The sequence below is a fragment of the Colias philodice genome, chromosome 1 (assembly GCF_061535455.1).
Source record: "Colias philodice isolate Cphi_HAF_F1 chromosome 1, ilColPhil1 Martin Lab GWU primary, whole genome shotgun sequence".
Taxonomy (NCBI): domain Eukaryota; kingdom Metazoa; phylum Arthropoda; class Insecta; order Lepidoptera; family Pieridae; genus Colias; species Colias philodice.
Window position 1 is genome coordinate 11,599,651 of NC_143086.1, and position 26,943 is coordinate 11,626,593.

General features: G+C 32.2%; 2 protein-coding genes and 1 non-coding gene across 3 annotated transcripts; all 3 read right to left on the minus strand.

The window, feature by feature from the left end:
- Positions 1 to 397: 397 nt before the first annotated feature.
- Bem46 (abhydrolase domain containing 13-like protein Bem46) lies at positions 398 to 5,016 on the minus strand. The gene is made up of 5 exons (XM_089694336.1): positions 4,748 to 5,016; positions 4,319 to 4,547; positions 3,796 to 3,989; positions 3,516 to 3,676; positions 398 to 2,909 (listed from the first exon to the last, which is right to left on the minus strand). The coding sequence occupies exons 1-5, from the start codon at positions 4,878 to 4,880 to the stop codon at positions 2,619 to 2,621; spliced, it is 1,008 nt and encodes a 335-aa protein (XP_089550462.1). The 5' UTR covers positions 4,881 to 5,016; the 3' UTR covers positions 398 to 2,618.
- A 1,904-nt stretch (positions 5,017 to 6,920) lies between these two features.
- On the minus strand, positions 6,921 to 26,454 carry whd (carnitine O-palmitoyltransferase whd). Its single transcript, XM_089697526.1, has 17 exons — positions 26,096 to 26,454; positions 22,944 to 23,094; positions 21,724 to 21,860; positions 21,527 to 21,635; positions 19,601 to 19,768; positions 19,132 to 19,253; positions 17,128 to 17,326; positions 16,292 to 16,491; positions 15,880 to 16,058; positions 15,437 to 15,570; positions 15,198 to 15,223; positions 14,956 to 15,018; positions 14,301 to 14,482; positions 11,587 to 11,792; positions 11,193 to 11,391; positions 9,200 to 9,360; positions 6,921 to 8,388 (listed from the first exon to the last, which is right to left on the minus strand). The coding sequence occupies exons 2-17, from the start codon at positions 23,082 to 23,084 to the stop codon at positions 8,284 to 8,286; spliced, it is 2,331 nt and encodes a 776-aa protein (XP_089553652.1). The 5' UTR covers positions 23,085 to 23,094; positions 26,096 to 26,454; the 3' UTR covers positions 6,921 to 8,283.
- On the minus strand, positions 10,363 to 10,449 carry TRNAY-GUA (transfer RNA tyrosine (anticodon GUA)). Its single transcript is given in 2 exon segments — positions 10,363 to 10,398; positions 10,413 to 10,449. It is a non-coding gene; the product is annotated as a tRNA-Tyr (tRNA).
- Positions 26,455 to 26,943: the final 489 nt, after the last annotated feature.

Below are 26,943 nucleotides of genomic sequence, written 5' to 3' on the forward strand. Positions count from 1 at the left end.
AATTAATAACCATGTAAATAAAATTTGATACTATTTTTCTTGAGGAAATTATTGGGTTAGAAGAAAACAACTTGTATAACTTTTATTTTAGAAATGGTTTATTTAGATTTCTAATCAAGTAATCAGATATAAACGAACAAGAAATAATAAAATTGTGCTAATTTATTACAATCATATCCCCATGAAACCATTTGGTAGATCTTCATGTTCTACTCTTCACAGTCAATTGGCCGTAAAGCATTAAGATACTGTAGGTGTAGAATGTAGATACATTCCGATTTCTAAACGTTCAAACTTTTCCAATAAAGGTCTTTTATGGGATTCTTAAAAGCCACAGCGAAAATTAAGTTCCAGAAAGTTATACCTTTCTTTGGCTTACGGTGCGTACTAAACGCAAGAGTGAGCAATCGATAATTGTAATATATGTATTTATAGCTTACATCATCATATATTAACACCCATCGCTAGACGCTTTGCAGTGTAAAGTTTATATGTTTCAAATTTAAAGCCTCGTATTCGTGGTAAACGTTTGAATAGTAAAAATGTTGAATCAACGAGATGCAGAGTTGCTGGCAACACTTGAGTGTTGCAACATTTACTGTTGAACAAATTAAATATACAAATATATGTAATAACTTAATGCATTAGGAGCCTTTCACCACTTCTTGAAAAATATTATAAAGTACATAACTGCATAGAAATAAACATTCACAGAAATTTTTCAGTTAGGTTTCAGGAGGATATAAGGCAGTTTTGCAATTGCAGACGCAGTATATACCAGCTTATATAAAAATCTATCTCTTTATAAATATAATAATGCAAATGCAATGTACTGAGATTTACAACAGTTATAAAATATTGTACAATAAGCGCGGGTTTACGATTTTATCACGTTTGGGATTTTTTCTTCTTTTTGTACTATGATGATTTCGGCTCGTTCACAGCCACCGTTGCTTTGTGTTATATTGCTTACTTGAGTTTTGCATTAATATTCCACGGACGGTAATTGAAGGTACAAAGAATGAATTACGAGCAGCTTGAGAACTAAAAGGCTTACAAAAATATTTTCAATATCATACAAATCTATAATCTCTAATTGACTAACTAGAAAATAATAACGTACTTTGTGCTAAGTATACGAGTTTCATATAAATCTATTGCCTGTGTTGTTACGGTGTCGCCAGTATAAGGCGATGAAGCATATAATGACTACTATTTTCTATAAAAACTAAAACAAAAATAGTTTGATAAAGTCGAGACAATCAAATGAGTCTGATATACATATTAATAACTATTGATCTAATGTAACTAAGTAATGTAAACATTTAAAAAAATTGTATAGAATTAAAAAGCATCAACTAGCTATCTAAGATCTACGTTAACCAAAACTAAAATAAATAAATAAATTCCTTAACTAACATGAAATATGGTGATATAAAGACATTACCTAGAATTTAGAATATTGGATGGAAAATTGTGATAACAATAGGAATTCTATTTATTAAAGTGCTATTAGGAATCTGATTATTGAATTAATTCTAATATAGCAATAGCCATTACTAATTACTTATTTTTCTTACATTTTTGTGAGCTATAATAATAATATATTGCTTTAATTTTACCAACATTGATACAATATAAATAGAGTAAAATATGCATTTTATTCAATATGTGCCCTCACGAGGCAAAAGTCAATCTACCGTATAATCATTTTTCGAATAATTGTATGCTGTGTTTCCTTTACAGATTAATTGATTAACCTTTGTAACAAACTACAGCAGAACATCGATAGTATTTATTATTTTAGAATATTGAGGATAAGTGAGCTTATTAGCTGATTAGACAACAGATATTTCTCATTTGCCGAGTGAGAACACAACCAACCTTATAACCTTACAAGAGGGCACTGACATATTTCTGATAGTTACTTTTACAATAAGGCATTTTACAATTTTTCTTCTCAATTATGATTTTTCGAATATAGAGCGCGTACGAAGTACATACAATGATGATACTTCTTTCTACAAAACATTTTCATACTACAACTACTGTAATATTGAAATTCGCGTAATCAAATATAGTTTTAAAATTTAAACATCATGCTTTTGCTAATTGCTATAATATATTATGTAGTTTAAAAAATCTACTTTTGATATTTAATTTCGAATTATTGCTCTTACGACGTCATTAAAGACATGCTTAATATGTGGACTTTGTTAAGAGAAATGTATTTTATAAAATTTAATAATCTTAATTGTAACATTATGTTAAATTTCAAAATCAATAATATTTATGCCTTATAAACAGGATGATACCAGACTTGGAATGTATAAAATGGCTCCAGAGTGGAGTACACAATAATATAAAGTATTAAAAAATATACGTCTTCATGTACATCACTCTGAACAATATTAAAATAACAGTAGCAAAATAACTTCAATAAAATATTGTGCTAGCATATTATGTCAATAATTTAAGTCATTTAAAGTCTACGAGCTAGAGCTAATAATTCCGAACAGGCATAAAACGCGATTTGTACAAAAGATCACACCGTTACCGTATAATCTACTATCACTGGGATTTGTTGGCGAAAAAGTTTATAGAAAAATAACGTTATGCTATACTATATGCACAATCTTGTGGTTTTTGTCTTCGTTGTCAAAGAATGTTGCTATATTATCTGGTAGAGGTGGGACGTTGACGAGGAATTGTTGTATATTTGTGTAATAGTCTCTACAAGTCCATGTGTCGTCATGGCCTCCTCCAGGCAGCTCGGTTAGCTTCTTGCAAACAGCACCACACCTGTGGTACAACTCTTTCGCCATGCGCGGCGGAACTAACGCGTCCTTCGTGCCGCATATCACCAAAGTTGGTGTTAATACCTGACCTATCTTCTTTAGCGACAAATACTGCAAGGAATAGATTCATAATATGAAAAAAGGATTTAGGTTTAACCCGTGGAGCAAAGTGAAAAAGAGCAATGAAGATTGGAGGAAGCCTTTTGCAACAAGGTAAACAGATTATTTTAAATGGTGTTTAATTGAGTACTTGAAAACCTTCTTTTTATTATTATTTCATTAACATCAACATATAAAAAAAATTAAAAAGGGATATGAAAGTAGCTGAAGTAAATAATAATGTAATAAGAGAACTTATTTTGATTAGATAATTAATTCTGATATGCTCATTAAAGTTGCAAGCAATAAAATAATACAAACATTTATTTAATTTTGTTACAAACAAAATGCAACTAGATGGAGCATCACAGAATGCACTGGGCAATAACATTCTTTTGTTCACAAATTAAATTCTATTAAAACATTATCATAAACTTGGGGATTGACACTCTTTTTAGCATTAACTCATATTATATATCAAATACTAATGATAACAAAATTTTACTCAGGTATCAAATTATCTACACTACACTAAACCTATCTTATCTATCTTGTATTAAAGAAAAATATTTTCGCATTTGATGGCTTCAAAATTGAAAAATATTGACTAAATGTTACCTTGTTTTTGTGACAGATCTGGGGCAACCACAAGAGACACTTCCATTTCAAATAAATTTTAGCCATATCAGGAATACTTGTAAAAGTATTTTCAACAACCAAAGCCCATACTTTATTCCTGTTTTCCAATCTGGATGCCAGGTCTATAGCAATAGCTCCACCTAAGGATGCACAATAATTTGTATGAAACAGTTTTATTATAAATAAATAAAACACAATTTGCACAGTTACAGAATAAATAATAAATGTTGCAGTACAGTACTAAAGTTTGATAACTCACCTAAAGACCTTCCAAACAATAATATTTTTCCACGGTCAATATCACTTCTTTGCATGATATAATCAAAGGCAGTTTGTGCATCTATATACAGCCCTTGCTCTGATGGCATGCCCTCAGAGAGCCCATAGCCTCTATATTCCACCATTAGAATGTTTATGCTCAACTTATGATAAAACCCAGACACATTTGCTAATCTAAAACATATGTAAATAGACATAAGTTATAAAATTAATAGAATGTAATACAAAACTAGGTTTTAACAGCTTCTCTATGGTTATAACTGTGAAAGGTAACACAAATTAAATATTATGTGAACTATTCATTTTAGAATGTATGGGAACTGAACAGTTACCTCACCATGCATGACATTGCTAGAGAATAGCAAGATAAAGCAAAGATATTTGTATGAAGATGTCTACTTTTTTTTGTCTTTGTTTGTTATTGATGCAATATAATATTTATTAAAGAGATGGTGTAGAATAAATTAACATACTAGTTAATAAAAAAAATAAGTAAGACTGACCTTTGCCCCATGTTACCAGCATTCCCATGAAAGAAAATCATTGTAGGTAGGTGATTGCTATTTGTTGGCTGCTTAATTAAAAACATATGTATTTTTACTCCATCTTTACTCTTTATTTTGATACTTTCATAGGGCAGTTTATAATTACTCGGTTGTAGGACAAAAGCTCTTGAATCTGGTGGGTCATTAGGGTAATACAGTAATAAATCTTGAGCATTGTAAAGGATACCTGTAAATGTATTTAATGTTATTTTTATTGCCTTATGATTAAAGAGATGTCTCAGCAAAATAAGGTTGTTTTATCAACATTAATAAATTGTCTAGGTTATATTTGATTAAATGACAAATGTGGTTTTATTTCAAAATGATGCCAATTTAAATACCTTATTTCTTTTATCTCTCATTAATAGAACATAGTTATATATTTACCAGATACTCCTAAAATGAACACGAGGGCAGCGAGTGCAAAGCCATAAAACCAATACGTTATAACACTAGAAAACAAAATAAACGCTGCTACAATCCATAATTTGTATAAAATCACTCGAAGTATGTGACACATGTTAATAATCCTTCGTAATTATAATAGTAAACCATCTTACGAAGAATTTAAGAATAAAAAGCAATATTTTTATTGCAATTCAGTTTTAAATATTTCTAAATATAATATAGTCACAAATATCAAGAACAACGAAAATTCGGTTGGAGTGTAGCCTTGGGGGCGCTATGGAAAAAAGACTTAGACGAAATTTTGAAATTTTTTTTTAGTCAGTATAACATCTATATTTTATGGTTTTTTCGGCAAGAATAGCCTAAAATAAACCCTTTTTATTCTTTGTATTTTTTCTCTAAGGTTGATAGTTTTCGAGATAATCGAGTTATAATATACTCATTTACAATGGGATCTGGACTTAGACGAAATTTTGAAATTTTTTTTTAGTATATATAATACCTATTTTTTATGGTTTTATCGGCAAGAATAGCCTAAAATAAACCCTTTTTATTCTTTGTATTTTTTCTCTAAGGTTGATAGTTTTCGAGAAACTTACAGTAGAACATTTTTTATTCAGATTTTCAGTCAAGACTGACTTGAATCATTGAACACATACATCAGGTTAGTCAGTGATTAGACGTGTGTCACGCTAGAGAACATGTAGCAATTATTGACGGTAGCACGACGCTGACTGAACTGAGACGTGACGGCACCGGGTGAGTGGGGATAAAAGTATGATACATGTATGGAAAGATTATTTGACGTGCCTGACCGGTGACGTCACTGATAGATTTCGTGCCGGCGACTGTCGTGTGGGAACAGAGTCATACTAGAACTATTGATACATATTTTTTTTTAATCCTGTCCGGTGACGTGCCGTGACGGTGACTGATGTGTGTGAGTGCACCCTAATAGTGGCCCGCACAGATCTGTGGTGGCCCGTAATACTCTACTAATCTTTGGTAGTAGCCACGAAAGAAGTCCTACGGCGAGGGTAGGAACTAAATTTGACAGGTCAGCCATATTGTAGAAAAAGGTCAAGAGTTGCTCCCTTTCAACTAAGACTTAACCTAATGATGAACCAGATGATGTCTGATCAAACGAAGTATTTCATTGAAATACTTAAATATTTATTTATATGCAGACAATTCACAATTCCCACCCTACCGTGATGAAGTGGAAAAAATGCTAAATAACTGATAGAAACAGCCTTTTACATTTTCGATAGGTACTCTCGTGTAAAATAATTAAACAAACATTCTAACTCAAAACACATAAGGCTGTATTCTGTACAACCACATGTATAAGCTTTAATTTACCCCAACGCAATTGAGTTACATATTACTGGCAACATTATTTTAGGCGAAATCAGCGCCGCACAGGTCGTCAATCAATAACAGACTGTGATAGCCAGGACCAATGTTACCATTGATTGCATGCATTTTTACATACTTACAAGTGTGCTTAGAAGATATTAAACACAAGCTTAGCGATTCATCAATGCGGTTGTCTTTAATAGAAAAAAATATTTTATTTTAAAATTTCTCAAAGGAAATATAATTCATAATATATACCTATTTACATATCATGTAATGTTCTGCCATGTAACGTGCCGTGTGTAATTGCAATCAACATGATGCATAGCGACGTGGAACTATTTTACTCCACGTGGTTTACCTGTTACTGGGCAATGTTTAATTATTTTAAACCTCTGTTATCTCATTCCCACTATAGTAAGGTGTCATATGCCATATTATCATGATGCATTTAAATGAAAAATGCAATTTACTTTGGCATTGTAATAATTTAATTTTTACTGTTTAATAGCTACAGCCAACATATTGATATAATTATTTTTATTATAACAAGCGTCAAAGTCGCTATGATCCTTGATAAATAAATAATTATAAATTGATTTGAAATTATTGTTCACTTTGTGCAATATCAGAGATTTTTATACATGAAACTAAAATAAAAAAAATCTTTTCATTGTAAGTAGGTAATTTGGATAACATTTTATTTCTATGTAGGACAGTTTTAAGTTTTTAGATTACAATTCAGGGTTTTCATCAATTAATTTCATTAAGTAATAAAAATAAAATACCACAATAATATACGAACTATTTATTCAAAATTTGATCAATAATTACACTAATGATGAAAAATCTGCAACAACATAAATAATACTAATGAATCATTAAAATAGGAGTTGTAACAATGTGTACATGTTCTTCAATGCCTGCACACTGCAAACGTGTATAATGTACATTTACTCTAACTGGACAGAATTATGTTAAGGCGAACTATGTTAAGTATTTCATCAGGTAAACGAACAACAAAAATATAGATACCACAAAATAATAGAAAGCAACAAAACCTTAAAAATATAAAAAAAACTTGATTTCACTTCATAAAAAAAAGTAAAAAATTCCTTACTCCGATTATTCAACTACATACAAGTATTGATATTAAATAGCTCTGTTAAAATGTTAGTTCTTGTCGTTGCAATATTTGTACCATGATTTCTCTTAAATCTGACATTTCATTGAACGATAATACGAATATTATGCGTTAGGAAGCTTAGAAAATGTATAAATACATAAAAATTTCTTCTAAAGATATATTTAAACGCTATAAAATTCATTATATGAGCACAGGAACGATCTTATATACATATATTTATAGAAAAGGGTGCAAAATAGTGTATAAGGTGGGTGTGATGAGTACAATTCGTAAAGTATCATGGACAAATTCGATACATTCTTAATAACTAATATTCCATTACCATACAGATAAACCAGACAGATCTAGCCAATCGTGTATATTTATAGTATTTGTATAATATAAAGACTTACACTTACTTGATACCACAAACTCGTTAAAGTTGATAGTCGAAAAAATATACAATAATTCTCCAAAAATACGTCACTATTTTTTATTAATATACTTGATCTTTAACAGTCACACATTAAACACCGCTCGTGTATAGTAATTATATTTAATGTGAGAATTAAGTAAGAAACGAGTAACAGACATTGAGTAACAAATTGTATGATGATATGTCACTAAAGTTGTAAGCCATCATTTAATGTGCGATGTTAACAACACTCTTGTAAATAACATTGTTAGTAGCGATTTCTGATTTAAATGCTCATAATATACTTACACCTAATAAAATTAACACAGTTTTAAACTTTCACCATTAACCCTAAGCATTGTAAAGTAAAGCATATTTGCATTGATTTGTTGCAAAAAAATCAGAGAAATCAAAACATCAAAAACATAGTTAGTTACACAACGCATAGAACCCTATAATTTACAGTGTTTATTTTTTCCAAACAAAAGATTGTGTCTCATTTTCTTAAACCTAGAAAATTAGCTAAGTATTGTTACAGATATACGTATAATCTACAAGCATTATAACAACAACAAAATTGAACTTAAGCTAGAACAATGATTTTATAAATTAAAACTATTTACTATTGCTGGAGGTGCCTTTTATTTTCTTGTACTCATTGAAGAGTGCTTGGACGTCGTTGAGCGATCTCTCGATTTGTTTCACAAAATTGCTTGAGCTCTGCAATAAAAACCACAAAACAATTTTATCACATAATATTATAATGTATTCAATTGTGAGAAAATGATACTATTTTAAAACAGAGATGGTACAAGTTGTCTATTATACTGGAAAATAATTTAGACAAAAATTTAATACAAGAAGTTAAGTGACAATTTTGAATATTATATTTTGTAAAAACAATATATAATATGTAGTATTACTGTCTTTATTTTTTTCTATTTCAATGTTAGCTTTTTATGAATCAGCATCAACTAAATACTTAATATGCACAATTGCATTTTTTTTGAGTATTTAAATTCACACAAATAGAATTTAATCTAAACTAAAATCTGACTTGGAATATACATTCAACTCAAAAATGTATCTAGTGAAAGTAGTGTGTAAAACATAGATGAAATTAAACTATTTCATGGACAAAAAATAATTTTTGATTTTTATTTATATGTATTGTGTATCTGAATGTAACATTCTTTATCCGATACTAAAACTAGCACATGTGATTTTAAAAGATCGATTGAAAGATATTTTAAATGGATGCAACAAATATTTTCCACTTAACACTTACGACCAAATCATTCCTTGCAAGCTTAAAATAATATCAAAAATTCAGTTCACTGATTATCTAATTCCAATCATAAGTTACAAAAAATTTTAGTTATTATTTAGTAACATATATAGTTTATTATTTATATGCAACATAAATTCGAGTGATGTTGTTATGCGTTGCGATGTGTTATGATGCGTTGTAATGTGATTGTGACGTTATGATGTTTTATGATGCGTTGTGTTGTGTTGTGTCGCGTCATACCGTGACCGGGCAGCTCTTCTTGCTGGACACGTGGAAGAACAGCATGTCTTCACCGACGATGATGTACGAGACGCCGTAACCGTCGTCAGCGACGGGACCGAACCCGCCGCCGGCGCCCACGCACTTCGGGTACTTCTTGAGGTCCATGAGACTCGTTTGACCTTTGGAGATACATGAGTATTCATTGTTGTAGGAATTGTTTTAGGGGAATGAAAAAAAGATAAAAAGAATAAATTTATTTGTAACCCATTGAGCCCCGAACGGCCCGATCGGTCCACGACACAATAGATTTTCTATAATTGTGTCTGTGATTCCGGGGCCTGAGTTATTAAGAAAGAAAAAAAACCGTGCAATTGATAAAATTAATCTCATTGTAGGAAGAATTATTTGAGAGAGATACACAAAGAAATAATGCAATTGGTGAACTTTATCTTTGTATTTATTAATTCACTTGTAAGTTGATGTGTGTTTTAGATATGGTGCACAACAAAATTTGCTGTGAAAGTATTACTTAAATTAAAACGGGCAACTACAGCATTAACCCAATGGAAAACCAATATTCAATTTATTAATAATTAAAAATTATAAATTATTAATGTGATCGGATTGCATTATATAAACTGTCAGCAGAATTATGCAACCACATTTCACATTTTAGACTCGATTTCATCAGATAAAAAACAAGTTTAGTTTCAAGTTCAGTTACTATCGGTAAAAGTATTATAGATCTTTAATTTACTATTGTCGTTTAAAAATAATAATCAAGGCTCTTTCAATGCCGACAATTATTTAACGGTATAAATAAGCAGATCATATAAAAATAGAAAAAGAAAATATTGCATTACCAGATCATTGTTTTAAAATAAAAACGTAATTTCACAAATACAAATAAAAATAAATTGAATGCAAACGGAGCCCAGTCCATCACGACAACCATCAAGTTAGTTTTCATCTATTATGATTATAATATTTTCTTTTATCAATATCCAATAATGACGCCATTACTCAAAATTATATAGCCAAATAAAATATATTATTAAAACGTATTTTAAAAAAAAATATCATTTTGAAAATAAAATAATATAGTTTTAGGTTGACCCAAAATGTACGCTCAACAAATTTATATTATACGCGTAATAGAAATAAATAAATAAATAAAAAATTCCTTCGAGCCGGATTTGAACCAGCGACCTATGGATGACTTCGTTACACTCTACAGTCCACCGCTCTACCAACTGAGCTATCGAAGGTTGCATGAGCTGCTGCGAAAATGCACTGTAGTTTTTACATATACATAAATATGATTATAGAAATATGAGTAACTACTTTATTTTATTTTAATTAAGTGCGAAATACGACCATGAGTATCAATGTCATGTAACATACATTCAACAAAATATATTATGATAAGATACAAAGTTTGCCCAGCATATGACCCATTCAGAAAGATTTTTCTCCATAATATCATGTACATAGGATAGCATTTCGAAATAAAATTCTCAAATACTATATTTAACGGGCACTAACACTCGTCATTGCACTTTTACAAGTGCTTCATTTATTCCTTTACTGATATCCCCTAAGGGATTGACCGCTTCAAGCCGTCAACTGCGCGGTTTGTAGCGACAGCTCGAGCAGTCAACAACCGACTGCTCGAGCAGTCAACGACCGACTGCTCGAGCAGTCTGTGTACGTCACTCAGTCGTTAACTGCTCGAGCTGCCCGTGTACCAAGTATGGGAAAGGTGAGGATATTTTGTGAATAAAAAAAAGACGGGTTGCACTCCGGGAGTGCCGGCAGAAGTGAAAACTTGATTACATATTAACGTTGAGCATGTTTGATATCCATCCGTCTTACGCTTTTTCGATCAGGTCACGTGTCCTGACGCGAGTTTAAGATTTTATACCCATTACAGAAAAATTGCTCAACGCCGCTAAAGAAGTTTTCACTTCAAAAAATCGCTAAACTCGTACAAAATAGCCCAAACACTTACCATATGGTGTCTGGCTGGTGGACAGCCTCCAGGGCTCGTTGAACACCTCCTGCAAGAAAGGCGAGTCGAGCTCCAGATACTTGGAGACCACGTAGAGGCAGAACAAGTGTCTGTCAATACCACGACCAGCCATGGCATCCTGGTAACCGAGTTGGTGCCGCTGACTTGCTTTCAGGAACAGCTCCAGGCGGTCTTCGATCTGTGTAAAGAAAAAAATTGTACTGTATTTTAAACCAGGTTTAAAAATAATTCGGAATTATTAACAAAAGAAAATAATTATTTCTAGAAAATGGTTTTTCCAAAAGCTAAATTAACACAAAAAAAAAGTCAGAAACAATAAACAAAACTATTAATTTGCTAGATTGAAAATTTAAGGTAGGTTTATGTAACGTACCGTAGAATTAGGATCCTCCATGGCCTTAACCCATTTACAGCTCTCGATAGTACAAGACCTCACGGTTTCAGTACGACCCTCTCTAAAGAGACGAGTCATAGACGCTTCGTAGGTTAAACAGAAATGGCCGGCATCACGGTAGTACGAAAGTTGCAGGATCATTTGTATGAACGCGTCTGGGGATACGCGGAGACCTTTCATGAAACCTGTGGAATAATTATGGGTTAGAATTATATAAACAGCGGACAGTTCTCTTAAAGTGTGTAGCGCATTTGCAGAGGCCCTACTTGGATACTTATGTAAATGCTCAAGGGCGGTAGGGTACAATTAGTATAAGGCGAAACACCACCCGTTCTAACAAACTAATAAAAAAGCACGAAGCACAGGGAAAAACTCAGAAAACTTGGATATGCTAGAATTAGTCTTAAAACATAAAAAACGTATCTAACATACATTCTGAATATACAGGGTGTACCAAAAAGTAGTGATGAACGGAAGCTGAGAGGTAGAGGACCTAGAGGGCTATCCGAATCACCCCCATGTATGTAATGCGATTTTTCGTATTTTCGGAGTTATGACGATTTTTTCAATTTTTCACCTATCGCCGAGTACGATGATATTTTCACTCATGCTGACGTCAATGATTGCGGAAGATGTTAGTTTTTTTTTGTGTGCTAAGCTGAAAGATAGGCCAATTCAGTATGGTAACATTTACTATCGTTAGATCTTTGAATGGAATAAAAAAAAGAATGAAATGGCAAGAAAGATAAAATTACCCAGTATGTTCACCACTTCAAGGGCCCGTAAAAAAATAAAATCACATAAAAAAAGTTTTCCGTTTGACTTTTAAAAACTTGCTCTATCTATCAGATAGCTACCCTGAAAATTTCATTTTATTATTCAGAAGGCTTCAATCGAAAAATTTGAATCTAAATGTGGTAAGTGCAAAAATTGAATTAACATGATGATCATTAAAACCAATAAATAGGTGTTTAATTACCAGAAATTTTTAAAATAACCCCGCTGTTGCTCAATGCAAGTGCGACATCACCGTAAAAAGTAGTCTTTTAAATGTCTGAATGCCCTTTTATCATTTTTAATGCTTTCTTCTGCTACTATGAATTTCCGGGTTATTTCGTCCAAATTGTGGCAGTCTCTCGTCTTTGTAGTATCCCCACGGAAAATAATCAATAGGGTTTATGTCCGGGGACCGTGCAGGCCAGGCTAAAGGGCCAAGATACCCTGAAAGATGGATTGGTCGTTGCAGCCTGCGCATGCGCCGGTGAAGCCTGCCTTAAAGCCTGGCCTCCACGGTCCCTCGACCTAAACCCCATTGATTTGTTTCAATGGGAATATTAAAAAGACTTCGGCTACTTGAGAGAATGCCACAATTTAGACGAAATAACCCGGAAATTCATAGTAACAGAAGAAACCATTAAAAATGATAAAAGGGCATTCAGACATTTAAAAGACAACTTTTTACGGTGATGTCGCACTTGCATTGAGCAACAGCGGGGTTATTTTAAAAATTTCTGGTAATTAAACACCTATTTATTGGTTTTAATGATCATCATGTTAATTCAATTTTTGCACTTACCACATTTAGATTTAAATTTTTCGATTGAAGCCTTCTGAATAATAAAATGAAATTTTCAGGGTAGCTATCTGATAGATAGAGCAAGTTTTTAAAAGTCAAACGGAAAATTTTTTTTATGTGATTTTATTTTTTTACGGGCCCTTGAAGTGGTGAACATACTGGGTAATTTTATCTTTCTTGCCATTTAATTATTTTTTTTATTCCATTCAAAGATCTAACGATAGTAAATGTTACCATACTGAATTGGCCTATCTTTCAGCTTAGCACACAAAAAAAAATCAAGCATCTTCCGCAATCATTGACGTCAGCATGAGTGAAAATATCATCGTACTCGGCGATCGGTGAAAAATTGAAAAAATCGTCATAACTCCGAAAATACGAAAAATCGCATAACATACATGGGGGTGATTCGGATAGCCCTCTAGGTCCTCTACCTCTCAGCTTCCGTTCATCACTACTTTTTGGTACACCCTGTATATAAATCTCGTGTCACAATGTTTGTCCTCAATGGACTCTTTAACCACTTAACCGATTATAATAAAATTCGCACACCATGTGCAGTTCGATCCAACTTGAGAGATAGGATAGTTTAAACATGTAGGTACCACGGGTAAAGCCGGGGCGGACCGCTAGTATAAGAATAAAAATGGTCCAAAAACAATTAGGGTGCACTCACACACATCAGTCACCGTCAAGTCACCGATGACTGATCGGTGACGGTTCGTGTACGTATCCACAAACACCAGTCACCGTCATGTTGTCCGTCAGTCACGTCGCCGGTTTGACTGAATCATTGAACACATACATCAGGTTAGTGAGTGATTAGACGTGTGTCACGCTAGAGAACATGTAGCAATTGACGGTAGCACGACGCTGACTGAACTGAGACGTGACGGCACCGGGTGAGTGGGGATAAAAGTATGATACATGTATGGAAAGATTATTTGACGTGCCTGACCGGGGACGTCACTGATAGATTTCGTGCCGGCGACTGTCGTGTGGGAACAGAGTCATACTAGAACTATTGATACATATTTTTTTTTAATCCTGTCCGGTGACGTGCCGTGACGGTGACTGATGTGTGTGAGTGCACCCTTAAAAAGGCTCGAAGGCTCACCTTTTCCATACTTGGTGAACATGAGTACGTTCAGGTCCACATCGTTGAGCAGCTTCTGCGCCACGCTATACGACATGTCGATGCTGGCCAGCAGCTCGTCGTTCGTCAGTTCCCACTGCAGGCGGCTTGCTGCGGGGGGAGGAGCATCTACCGGCCCGCGGGCGTTGCCGTCCTCCAAGTAACTGTTTATAGACGCAGGAATTTAATTTTAAGAGAAAATTTAACCGCATTCAGACGGGAAAATATATAGTTGAACTTGGTACTTCATATTAAACTAGATTTCCGCCCGCGGCTTCGCCCGCGTTTTCAAAGGAAAACCCGCATAGTTCCCGTTCCCGTGGGATTTCCGGGATAAAACCTATCCTATGTGTTAATCCAAGTTACCCTCTATATGTGTGCTAAATTTCATTGTAATCGGTTCAGTAGTTTTTACGTGAAAGAGTAACAAACATCCATACATCCATACATCCATACAAACTTTCGCCTTTATAATAGTATTAAGATTTAAGATGTTTTCTTTTTTGGGCATCAACTTTGAGGATCTAATATTATTTTTCTTCTCGTGTAAAAGATGCTAGTTTTCTCATCACAAAAACAAGCACAATAAAAATGAAAATAGATTTAGGACTAGTAATAATATATCAACTGTACTTACCCATACTGAAGTTCAGAGAGAATCACGAACTCCCAGAGGTGGCCCATAACAGGTGCGTCCGCCCTACAAATTATATAAGTCATATAATTGCGAAAATTGGAAAATACAACGATGCATAATATTTTTTTTTTTCAAATAATATTTCGGTTTTTCTTTTATACACTTACATAAGTTTCATGGATTTATTACCGAATCCGATTTTTTATGAATTTTTAACAAAAACAAAAGTAATAAAAACTTACCAAGTATGTTCTGTGTTGAATCCAACCTGCAAAAAAATAATAATCAATTATTAAACAAAATCATATGAGAGTTTATTTGTTCTTTATTATACGAAAAATTAAATAAAACATGAAGCGTAAAAGGTAATTTAGGTACCAAATGCATCCTTTCAATGACAAAAAAAAAACAAATAATCTTTATAATCTTTAACTATAATAATAATCATTAATCACTAAAACATTTTAAGAAATATACTCACAGCTCCATTAGTACTGAAACACAAGTTAAACGACTTATCGAACCAACGGTCGTGGCCTTTACCATGCAATAGCACATGGCCATAGTCGTCCAATGTAGACGGGTCGTTCTCGTCGAAACCATACTCCTTGTCATCTGCAACAAGAATTAAGTTTTAGAACATTGTGTAAAAAAACCATATTCCTTGTCATCTGCAACATAAAACAAGTTTTAGAAAAATGTGAACATATAACATAATAAATGCAGTTATTCATTTTGAATAAATATATCAGTAGAATCAAAGTCTGGAAATTGAACAACATGGACAAATTCAAATTTAAAGACTCAGTTTTCAGAATCGACGACAAACTATTATATCTTCTTGGTACTATCTCCATTTACTATTGACTTTACCATTTTTTTTATCCTTTCTTTCCCATTCGAATTTGAAAATTCCTCACTCACCCAAACAAACATTGAACGCAGCACGTTCGATACAATGCAGAGACGTCCGATTGTGACCGCGGTTGAAGTTCGTCTGACGGATGTGAGCCCAGTGCGACCGCTCGCCCGCTGTTAGTGCACCTACCCTCTCTTCGCCGACTGCTGGTTCCGTTTTATCGTCTAGAATTTGCTGGATTTGGCTGAAAATTGGTAATTAAGTTTAGATTCAGTATATTAATAATTAAAGAAATTTCATTTTCAGATTAATAATTATAATATATCGTTTTTAGTAGAGCTCAAGTGCACAATAACAAAAAACGAATTGAAATAAAATACATAAAAATAAATTCTTATTTAAAACGTAATTTATCAATATTCATTGACTGTTATTATTATAATTTAATATATATATAGAAATTAATTTAATGCTCACATCTGAATTTCAGCTGGATTCAGCAGCCTGCCCCTGGAGTACACGATGACCTTGAAGTATTTCCCCTTGTGGTATACCGTGATATGTGTTGAATCTTGATAATGCACTATTTTGTCCGTCTCAACTCCGGGAACTCTCACAGTATTGAATAGACGTTCGTATTGCCAGGAACATAGTGGTACCATGTTTTGTAGCATTATCTAAAATGTATATTAATGGTTAGGGTTCACTAGAATCATATATGTATTTGAAAACAGAGAGTTTTCAGAGAGGGGCCACTGAAAATCAGCGATGCAACTATGTTGCAACTTATGCTGAGTGGCTACCTGACTTGGCTCTACTTTTCGGCTTCATTTTATTTTATTTTACTCTTTCATTTATTGTACTTGTATTGTTTTGTTTCATGTTGTGTTGCTTTAATTTTAATTAAGTATTGTATTTCTGTGTCAATTGTGTTTGTTATTATTGTGGAGTCAAATAAATGATCTTTCTTTCTTTCTTTCTTTCTTTCAAAACAGTTTTTACTATCTTAGGAGCCTGGGGTGACTTTGATTTGTAAAATTATTATGTGAAAATAAATGATTTATTTATTATAAGTTGAATCATATATTTCCTATACACAAACTCTTATGTCAATGTAAATTAAAATATAATAAATAAATCAAAGTATTATTGTAGTCAGTATAAGTTAGCATGGCATAGCAGTGGCGCATAATACAATACATACAATTTATTGACCAAAAAATTACAAATTGTCTATAGTACAAAAATACAATATGGTACATAAGAATCCTCTGCCTACTCATACAAAACTTTAAAAATATATTAAAACTCACTGGTTCCAACTCCTGTCTCTCAATGAGCCTCCTGAATCTCAAACAAAAGTGTATAATAGTGCCGGCCCTAGCCGCTTGTATAGATGTGGGACGCATCAAAGTGTCCGTTCCATAGAAGTTGGAATTCACCATAAGTGGGGACCGACCTCGTAGGTATACATACTCTTCCCACCAATCCGATACGTAGTTGCTTGACCACCTGGAAAAATTATTATATATAAACTAGCTGTGACGCACGGTTTCACACGCGGACGAAGCCGCGAGCAAAATCAAGTACATAATTACATAGCTCATATTATTCTTATTACCTATTTTCCTGTTAAGTTCCATCAAAATCCGTAGAACAGTTTTATGAGAAAGAGTAACAAACATCCATACATCCAACCATCCTTACTTACGACTTTCACGTTTATAATATGTATTAGTATGATTTATATAGAAAAACAACATGGAATTAATTGAATGAAAAAAAAGCTTATTTTCCAACAATACAATAAAACACAAACAAGAATGACATTGGTGAGATAAGGTTGAAAAACATTTTTAAAATATAATAATAAAAGAAACAAAGAAAAAATAAATGTATGCATGAGTGTGCATTAGCGTGTTTGTGTGATTGTATGCGTTTGGATGTGTTTAAAATATTGTTGTTGTAATTAGAAATGGTGGTTTAGGTTTAAGAAAATTTCGATTGAGATTTCGAGCTTTCGAGAATAAGCGAGGAAAAAAATTAATTTAATTTAATTGGGACATTTTCTATTTTTTATTTGGAGAAGATATTTTGTAGTGATTACATATGAAATGTTTGAAATTGAATTTAATCCTTATGTTGTTAAAACCATGTTGCTGTTGTTCAGTTAGAACGCAAAAATCAATTGAGATTATATAGATGGCTATACTTGAATTAATTGCTTTTTTATAAAAATACATTTTTACTGCAAGATAATTCATTTTTATTGGCATTATTTTTTACTCCTTCTCTTGTAAATCAATGATTTATTAAATATAAATGAAATAAAGAATGACGAGGTATAGACTCGATTTACATAAGCCCAGTCGATTACTGAACCTACCTTGAGCACAATGAAAATGACCTTCTGTAGCATACTGGTACGGGAGAAGACCATAATAGTCCATATCCTTTCATGACGTGAATTGAACGATTTTTTATTACCTAACGTAGTGTTATAACACTTACACGTGTAACAAAAGTTGCCTTGAAAGAACAAACTTTTCTATGAACTCTAGATATATTTTTAGACAAATTTATAGGACAGATAATGTTATCCCCTTTCAAATATCATAGAGGCTCATTCCATTTGTTATGATGTTACGTCATTTTTTCTTAATAAAATGTATTCTTAACTCAATAAACCTATCTATTCCATCAACCATTCCCAAGATTTTACCATCGAAAATAACAATAACATATTTTCTTTATACACTACCTACGTTTTCAATCGTTTAATCAGTAGCAAGGATAAAACATATAATCTCCAGCATATACCTAATTATCATATGTATTATGTTGAACCAATTATCTCGAGATAATTTAATAAGGCTATTGCCAACGATTTCATTATCACAAGACAACGCATAGCACCAAGCTATTGATCTTTGACGAACGTTGACCGACTAGCAACAAGTTTTAGCACATACATAATTATTATTACGTTATTAATTCCTATTTCTGCAGACATCTTATCTCGCAGACAATACGAATTGTGCGACGATCAATAACCACGCCCACAAACGTTAATGTTGTGACTATTGACACAATGATAACACGTGTAGGTTACTTGATAACCTTAATATTAATATAACAATAAACTGAAAAGATGCGATAAGTTCATCTTAATCGTAATATAAGCGGAAGACATTTTACGTTAGTATCAATTTATGTCTTCGCAATATTACTATAAGTGCCACTATTAGAACAGAATTTTTAATACTTGTTGTCAAGGGCAATAATAATTACTATACATCATATCAAAAGTTTATTACCATGACTTCAGTACGAGATATCTCTGGAGTTTCACTGCAATGGTTTCTTCGAATTCCTTAGCCAACCTCTCTACTCTCTTGAAGTTATCGTCATCGAGAAGTGGTCGGACGCTCAACAAGTACTGAAAAAAAATGTATATAAAACATTGTGTTAAAAATTAAAAACCTTCAGTTGAATTCATTATTTAACCAGAAAAAAAATCAGCAAAAATTAATTTTTAGGTTTATTAATTACAGTATCGAGAAATTTTACATTTTTTAATTATAATTACACTATCGCAACATGTATATTGAATTCGTATATTTTTTATCATAATCGACTCGGTTAACGGCCGAAATTAATATTCAATCCAATCTAATATCTGCAGATTAATCAGTTAAAGTTTTAAGAAGGAAACGACCTTACAAATGACCTTATGTTGAACACATTTTAATACAGATTCAACACACTCTTTGTTAATATACATACCCTTTTCATAGTATCTTTAACGGTGGGCAGGGGGAGTCTCGGCAGCGACCCTTGGAAACTGTACAAGCGTGGTTTGTTCCAACCAGACAGTACCTTCACCACGCTCACCCATAGAATCGTCCTTAGAGATATCTTTGAGCCCGGCGCACGAGATTCATACATCCACCCCTAAAATATACTTCAAAATTAACATTCGTGAGTTTTTCATAGTCACGATGTACATCATAAAGAACGAGGCTGACTAGAGAGAAACTTAAATTGGTGTTTATTATGGATATTCAACAGGTATTCAATATTTTAGACCCAGTTTTTACTAGTGTTTCTTAGCTTAACTTTAGTACAGTATAAATGAAGTCCTTCTCATTTATATCCCAATGATATTTATAAATTTATATCCCAACGATACTTAAGAAGTACTATTTGCACGATTTCATCAAATTTGAAAAAAAAATGATGAAAATAAGGTCAATGAATAAATAAATATATACGGTATACAATCAGCGGTCCAGTCGACACTTAATCGACCTCGATCGTTCAGGCAATTACCTATTAAATAAGTAAAAAATCCCCCTCCGCTTACTAATCTTGAATTATTTAAATGGTTTTAATACCTTATTTTGACGACTAATGGGTGGTGTTTTAATTGTAAGTACACGTAGGAAAATAGGGAATTTATCGGCCGAAATAAAATAAAAATCATTTAAATGAACAAGGAAGTAAATAAATTTCTTCTATGTATCTATAATAATTTAAGCTTCTACAATATCACCTACGTAAATAGTTCTTCTGCCATTGTGTTCCATCTAGTATCTAATTACTACATATTTGAATAACGATACGTTCATCAAACAATGCACGCAATGTCGATGATGAATTAGCGAGAATTAAGATTTATTTCAACTCAGAATTAATAATTGCTGAATAATAAATTGTACCTTGCAGTTATTTAATGCGTTTTTATCATCTCACGCTACCTTGATAGGATTGTATATCAACCAATATCAACAGATCAATATAACGGCGTAATAGCTTAACATTAAAATTGTGTGAAGCTATAATTTAAATTTCTAATCACGAAATTTGAAGGGTAAGTAATTACTAATTAGATTTGATAAGATACAATGAAACAGCGATAAATATAGTGATAATAATCTTTTAGATTATTTTTCACATCTTTTAGATTATTTTTCACATCAATCAAATATGTATAGTAATGTTACTATGCTGTTTTTTGTTTAATGCCAAATACACTGTATTGTGGTAACAAACTACTTAAACATATACAGATTGTAAGCTTATTTTGTACTGTTTACGATACATAAAAACAACCATGTTATGTGTAAAATCATACATCAAAGAATTTTTTTTTTTTAATAAATCGTAAAATATTTGACTGACAAAGATCTTTTGTGAATAAGTCAAAGCAAATAATATTGACTTACATTTACTTTCCTGACTAAACGGTATAAAACCAATACCCAAATACAGCTCTACCATATTTCAAAACATATTTAAACTAAAAATATATATTATATGCTCAAGTAAACGTCTTTTTGTCACCATAATTATATAAAAGTCGGAAGGAAATAGCCCATGTATTTAGAAATTATGTATTTATAATATTATTTATTCACAATTGCTACTGCGTACAAATGTAATTGAGAGTAAAAGAAATAATATTTTTATATTTTAAATAACAATGCTGATCACATTTATGTGGTTATATTGTGGTTGTGGTTATAACTGTATATTTTAAGCCAAATATTCATTAAAATTTTATTATTCATCTACTGCCAGGGCATGAATAATGAATTAAAAACATTTTCTCATTCATTCAATATTTTGAGTTCTTGATATAGAAAGAATATATTAACATTTTTTCTGTAAATGACCACATATTTCACTAAATCGAAATAGAAGACTTACCTTATACATTAGTAGTAACTTAAGTAAGTATCTCATCAAAAATATAACAGTTAGCCACATAGTCAGAGCTGCCAGCAAACACGCTATCACTTGCCACATTGTAGAATTGCTAAAAAATAAAATAGTTATTATCTTACACAAGTCAGGAAGAAATAAAATATTAAAGGACAAAATAATACAATTGTTTTAAAAGTTACCTAGGTAAAATCGTTAAAGCTTTTTGAACTAATCCAAATGGTATATTGAATCCACCGAAATGAGCAGCAACAAGTAATGTCCATAAGACATACAAAGATTGGAGATGTCCTGGGTAAACTCCATTGTGAATACTATTCTGTGGACAAAATGAATTGGATTAACATCTTGTCTTATTTTATTCTTATTATTTCAAAAATATAAGAAAAGATTTGTCATTTAAAAATTTAAAATTATTGATTACTAGTTTACCGCCCGCGGCTTCGCCCGCTTTGACTAAAACCTAATCACTACATAGTATAAAACAAAGTCGCTTTCCCTGTCCCTATGTCCCTTTGTACGCTTAAATCTTTGAAACTACGCAACGGATTTTGATGCGGTTTTTTTTAATAGATAGAGTGATTCAAGAGGAAGGTTTATATGTATAATAAGATCCATTAAGTAGTGGAGAAGTACTGTTATTTTTGAGGTTTCTAATGTGATGTCGTAAAAAATTACATTTATTCCGCTTACATTGCAAACGCAGGCTGAACCCTACGAGTTTTATCAAAATAATGTACTAAGTATTATACACATTGAAAAGGTCTACAGAAAAGTCCGCGATGGTATATGTCTATCTCTTATGGATAACCCACAATAACTTTTTTTTGTCATTTACTTTTTACGACAAATAATGGCTAATTTTCGAAGCGATTTTAACCAATACAGCATTAATCCTTAACCAATTAAATACCATGCATACATTGTTCATTTAATATAGATCTATATGGCCCTTTACACCGTATGATTTAAGTGAATATTTTAGAAGATATACAGATTTAAAAATTGCAGGACGTAGCGTTTGCGGCCGCCCGGCTATGTATTTTATACCCGTGCGATGCCGGAGGCCGGAGCGGGCCGCTATATTTTTATACCTATACAACGTTCACAATTTTTCTGTAGTGTATTTAGTATCAGCATTGCACCCGTGCGAAGCCGGGGCGGGTCGCTAGTAAATTATATACTAAAACCTTCCTCTTGAATCACTCTATCTATTAAAAAAAACCGCATCAAAATCCGTTACGTAGTTTGAAAGATTTAAGCATACAAAGGGACATAGGGACAGAGAAAGTGACTTTGTTTTATACTATGTAGTGATACCTACTTATACTGTTCTAACCTAAGCAGGTAAGAAAAGTACATAACTACTTGTTTATTGTTTTTCAAAGAAAGCAATACTTACTCTGAATCGGGCAAGGCGCTTCTTCCATGACCGTAACCCAGACTCCCACACAAGATAGAGGACTTCCCGGTCAAAGTTCACGTCCCAGCCATCGTGAGTGATGGCAAAGGAGAATGCTACAGCAGAATGGGCTTCTGCCATGGTGCTTTACCTGAAACAATTCCTGTATCACAAACCTATACTTTACATTTTATACATTTCTGTATACTAAATTTATAAAATGAGAGTAATTTGCACTTGCAACATTTTAAGTTTAATCACTCTATAAACAATTAATTACATGAAACTATTAATAAAACATCGTATGAGCAGTGTAAAATGCAGAAATGGCTATAATTATCATACATGTACACAAATGTGCTAGTAATAAAAATTTAATACACAAAATAAGCAATGCACAGAAGCTTCACTACAATACACAAGAAAAAATAAAGATGAAAAGTGAAAACAAACTATGGTATATACACAAAAACCCAAGTGCAGCAGATTAAATATCGAATAAAAATAATATAAAACGCATACACTAATACATAAACGGTATTTTTAAAACAATGAAATCCATTAGAAAATGAACAGGTATTTAAATACATTATATAAGTATTTTATAGAAAGTACTCTAGTAGAATATACTATTCATGATATTATGTAAATTTTTGCTCAAGGTATCAGTATTCAAACATAGTATCTTATCTTGTGTGTTTGATAGTGTCTGGAGAGCTTTATCAGTATATAGTAAAAGGATATAATATAATAAGGATGATAAATATAGGCAGCAAAATTTGTTAGTAACTAAGTTTTTGGGAATTGTATAAATTTATTTGTAGAAAATTATCCACAGTTTATTACACTTAGACTGGGGTAGAAGCCTTTGAAAATAATGAAAAGATAAAAAAAATCGCAGTCGGATGAAACCCATTAGAAAAGGAGGGGAATATGATAAAAATGTAAGGAAAAATAAATTACGGTCAATCCGAGTTCGGGAAGCGGGAGGGGGGGGCTTTAAAGAGAAAAAAATGGTTTCTCTCGATTTCCGACAAAACTACAAGTCCTATAGAAAAAAGTTCAATCGCAAAGTTGTAGGTAATTAAAAGTTCTACAACTTTTGTATTCACAATTTTTTCACATAACCTAAAAATTTAGGTGAAAAATTCAAAAAACCAAGTTTTTGGTCTTTTATTTGTATCTACTTCAAAATTTTTTTTTTTTTACGAAATTTGGTGGAAAATTTCTTTATTATGTCCCAAATACACTGTAATTTATTTGATTGAAAATATTTATTTTTTCGCCTTATTTTGAATTAATACCAAAAAAACAACCTAATTTTCAATCGAAAAGTCACCCGTCAAAATATCAGCTTTTTTCAAAAACTTGGGGTTCCTTTTATTCATTGAAATCTCTACTTTCATATGGTGTAAAAAAAATAAACGCCACCATAGTAAATGTTCTCAGGAAATGCATACAAACAGTCTGAAAATTAGCTTTTACTAAATCAGGCACACTTCTCGAACTACCTGAAATGTTTTTATCGACATCATTTTGCTTTTGAATATGCTGTAAAATATTAAACTTAGAACAGATAATTATTTTTCTTTTAAAATATTACCGAAAAGCCGATACAAGAGAAGATATAGAGTTCAAGAAGTGTGCCTGATTTAGTAAAAGCTAATTTTCAGACTGTTTGTATGCATTTCCTGAGAACATTTACTATGGTGGTGTTTATTCTTTTTACACCATATGAAAGTAGAGATTTCAATGAATAAAAGGCAGCCCAAGTTTTTGAAAAAAGCTGATATTTTGACGGGTGACTTTTCGATTGAAAATTAGGTTGTTTTTTTGGTATTAATTCAAAATAAGGCGAAAAAATAAATATTTTCAATCAAATAAATTACAGTGTATTTGGGACATAATAAAGTAAGTTTCCACCAAATTTCGTAGAAAAAAAATAAATTTTGAAGTAGATAGAAATAAAAGACCAAAAACTTGGTTTTTTGAATTTTTCACCTAAATTTTTAGGTTATGTGAAAAAATTGTGAATACAAGAGTTGTAGAACTTTTAATTACCTACAACTTTGCCATTGAACTTTTTTCTATAGGACTTGTAGTTTTGTCGGAAATCGAGAGAAACCATTTTTTTCTCTTTAAAGCTCCCCCCTCCCGCTTCCCGAACTCGGATTGACCGTAATTTATTTTTCCTTACATTTTTATCATATTCCCCTCCTTTTCTAATGGGTTTCATCCGACTGCGATTTTTTTTTGTTTCAAAAATTATCTACTCTAGTCTAACTCTTATGCTTCAAGGATTTAAATTTTTAATAATATAAAATATCCACTACAAAACCTGTCTTATTACATTATTCAAATACAGTTTAATAAAACTGCAATGTCCGATAAATGATGGTATAAATTTAATACAATATTAGAGTTGAAGATAAGAACCATAGTCATCTAGTTACTTAGTTAGTAATCTTAAGTTTTTGCCTACATACACTGGGTCTGTTGGGTTTTATATAAGATTTTCTTTGTTATGTTGAAATGTACTTGTCATGTAAGTACACAACAACAATAATTATGTTTGTTGAAAAATTCATTATAAGTTTTAATAAAATCAGGAAGATAAGGAAATATATTTTTTTACGTACTACTTATAAACATTTTAAAAACGTTTTGCACACTTTTTCCTAAACTTTGTTTTTATTACCTATATTAAACTGTTACTTGATCTTAAACTAAACTTAAAGTTAAAAATGTAAATAGGGTATATTAATTATAAATGCATCATATTGTATGCCTATAAATTTTCTATGACACATTAAGTACAAAAAATATTCTTCAGTATTTCTAGCGTGTGATGTATTATATTTCTAGTTTTTTGGTAAAAGTTGGAGAGAAACCACTCAAAACATACATTCGCGTAACACATTCGCAGTTATACACACACATGCCGAGCAAGTGTCAAAGTCCAACCCACGAGACTACGTAGCTACGTTATAAACGTGGACTGTGACATCGATTAAATCCAATTTATTCATGAATATGAGATTAACCTCACACTAAATACAGTTAAATAAAATTTAATTTATAATAACGGTAGCGCTGCATAAAATTAAAACATAATATATTGAGTTAAAACTTTATAGATAAATTTACATTACCTTATATAGAAAGTGTTATAAATAGCGCCCGAAAACTATTTTTCGTGGCGTTGTAAACTTTCGTATGTAGGCACTGGAAATAACAGTACCAGACTAGTATAGTTGTTCAAACAGCACTTTTTTAGACCATCGCGACGGATTCTACACGATAGTTTACAGTCAAATTATTTTTTCACTGTGAAAACTAGCAGAAAAATAGTAAAAATAATTTTTTTAACTTAATATAATAATTTTCTAAGCAAGCGTTATTCGTCTAGTGTCTACACAAAATAACAATTGTTCTGAAAAATGAAAATACGTTTTGACAGAACAGCAGTTAGAAACCGAGACCACAGACGTAAACACAGTTTTATTGCTCTGTGCTAACTGGCTCGTGGGCTGTCTACCGTCTGGGGTCGTCTAGACTACGGTCAACGGTGAATGACAATATGACGGTGAATGGTAGCGCAGCTGCAGTGACGAAGTAAAAAGATATATGTATTAAATATTCTCATTGTATAGCTACTGCCAACCCAATAATAAGTATAAACTTGCTGCGCGTCCACTGGATCGGAATCAGAGCGTACGGACTACGGAGCGGACGGAGCGTCGGCATCTACGAAATATATAGAATACTAGGTTTCCGCCCGCGGCTTCGCCCACGCAGCCAAAGAAAAACCTGCATAGTTCCCGTTCCCGTGGGATTTCCGGGATTGCGTCATTTTCTCGGGATAAAAAGTAGTATGTGCTTTCTCGGGTATTAAAATATCTCCATACCAAATTTCATAAAAATTGGTTCAGTAGTTTAGGCGTGATTGAGTAACAGACAGACAGACAGAGTTAATTTCGCATTAAGGCGATCTTCACAC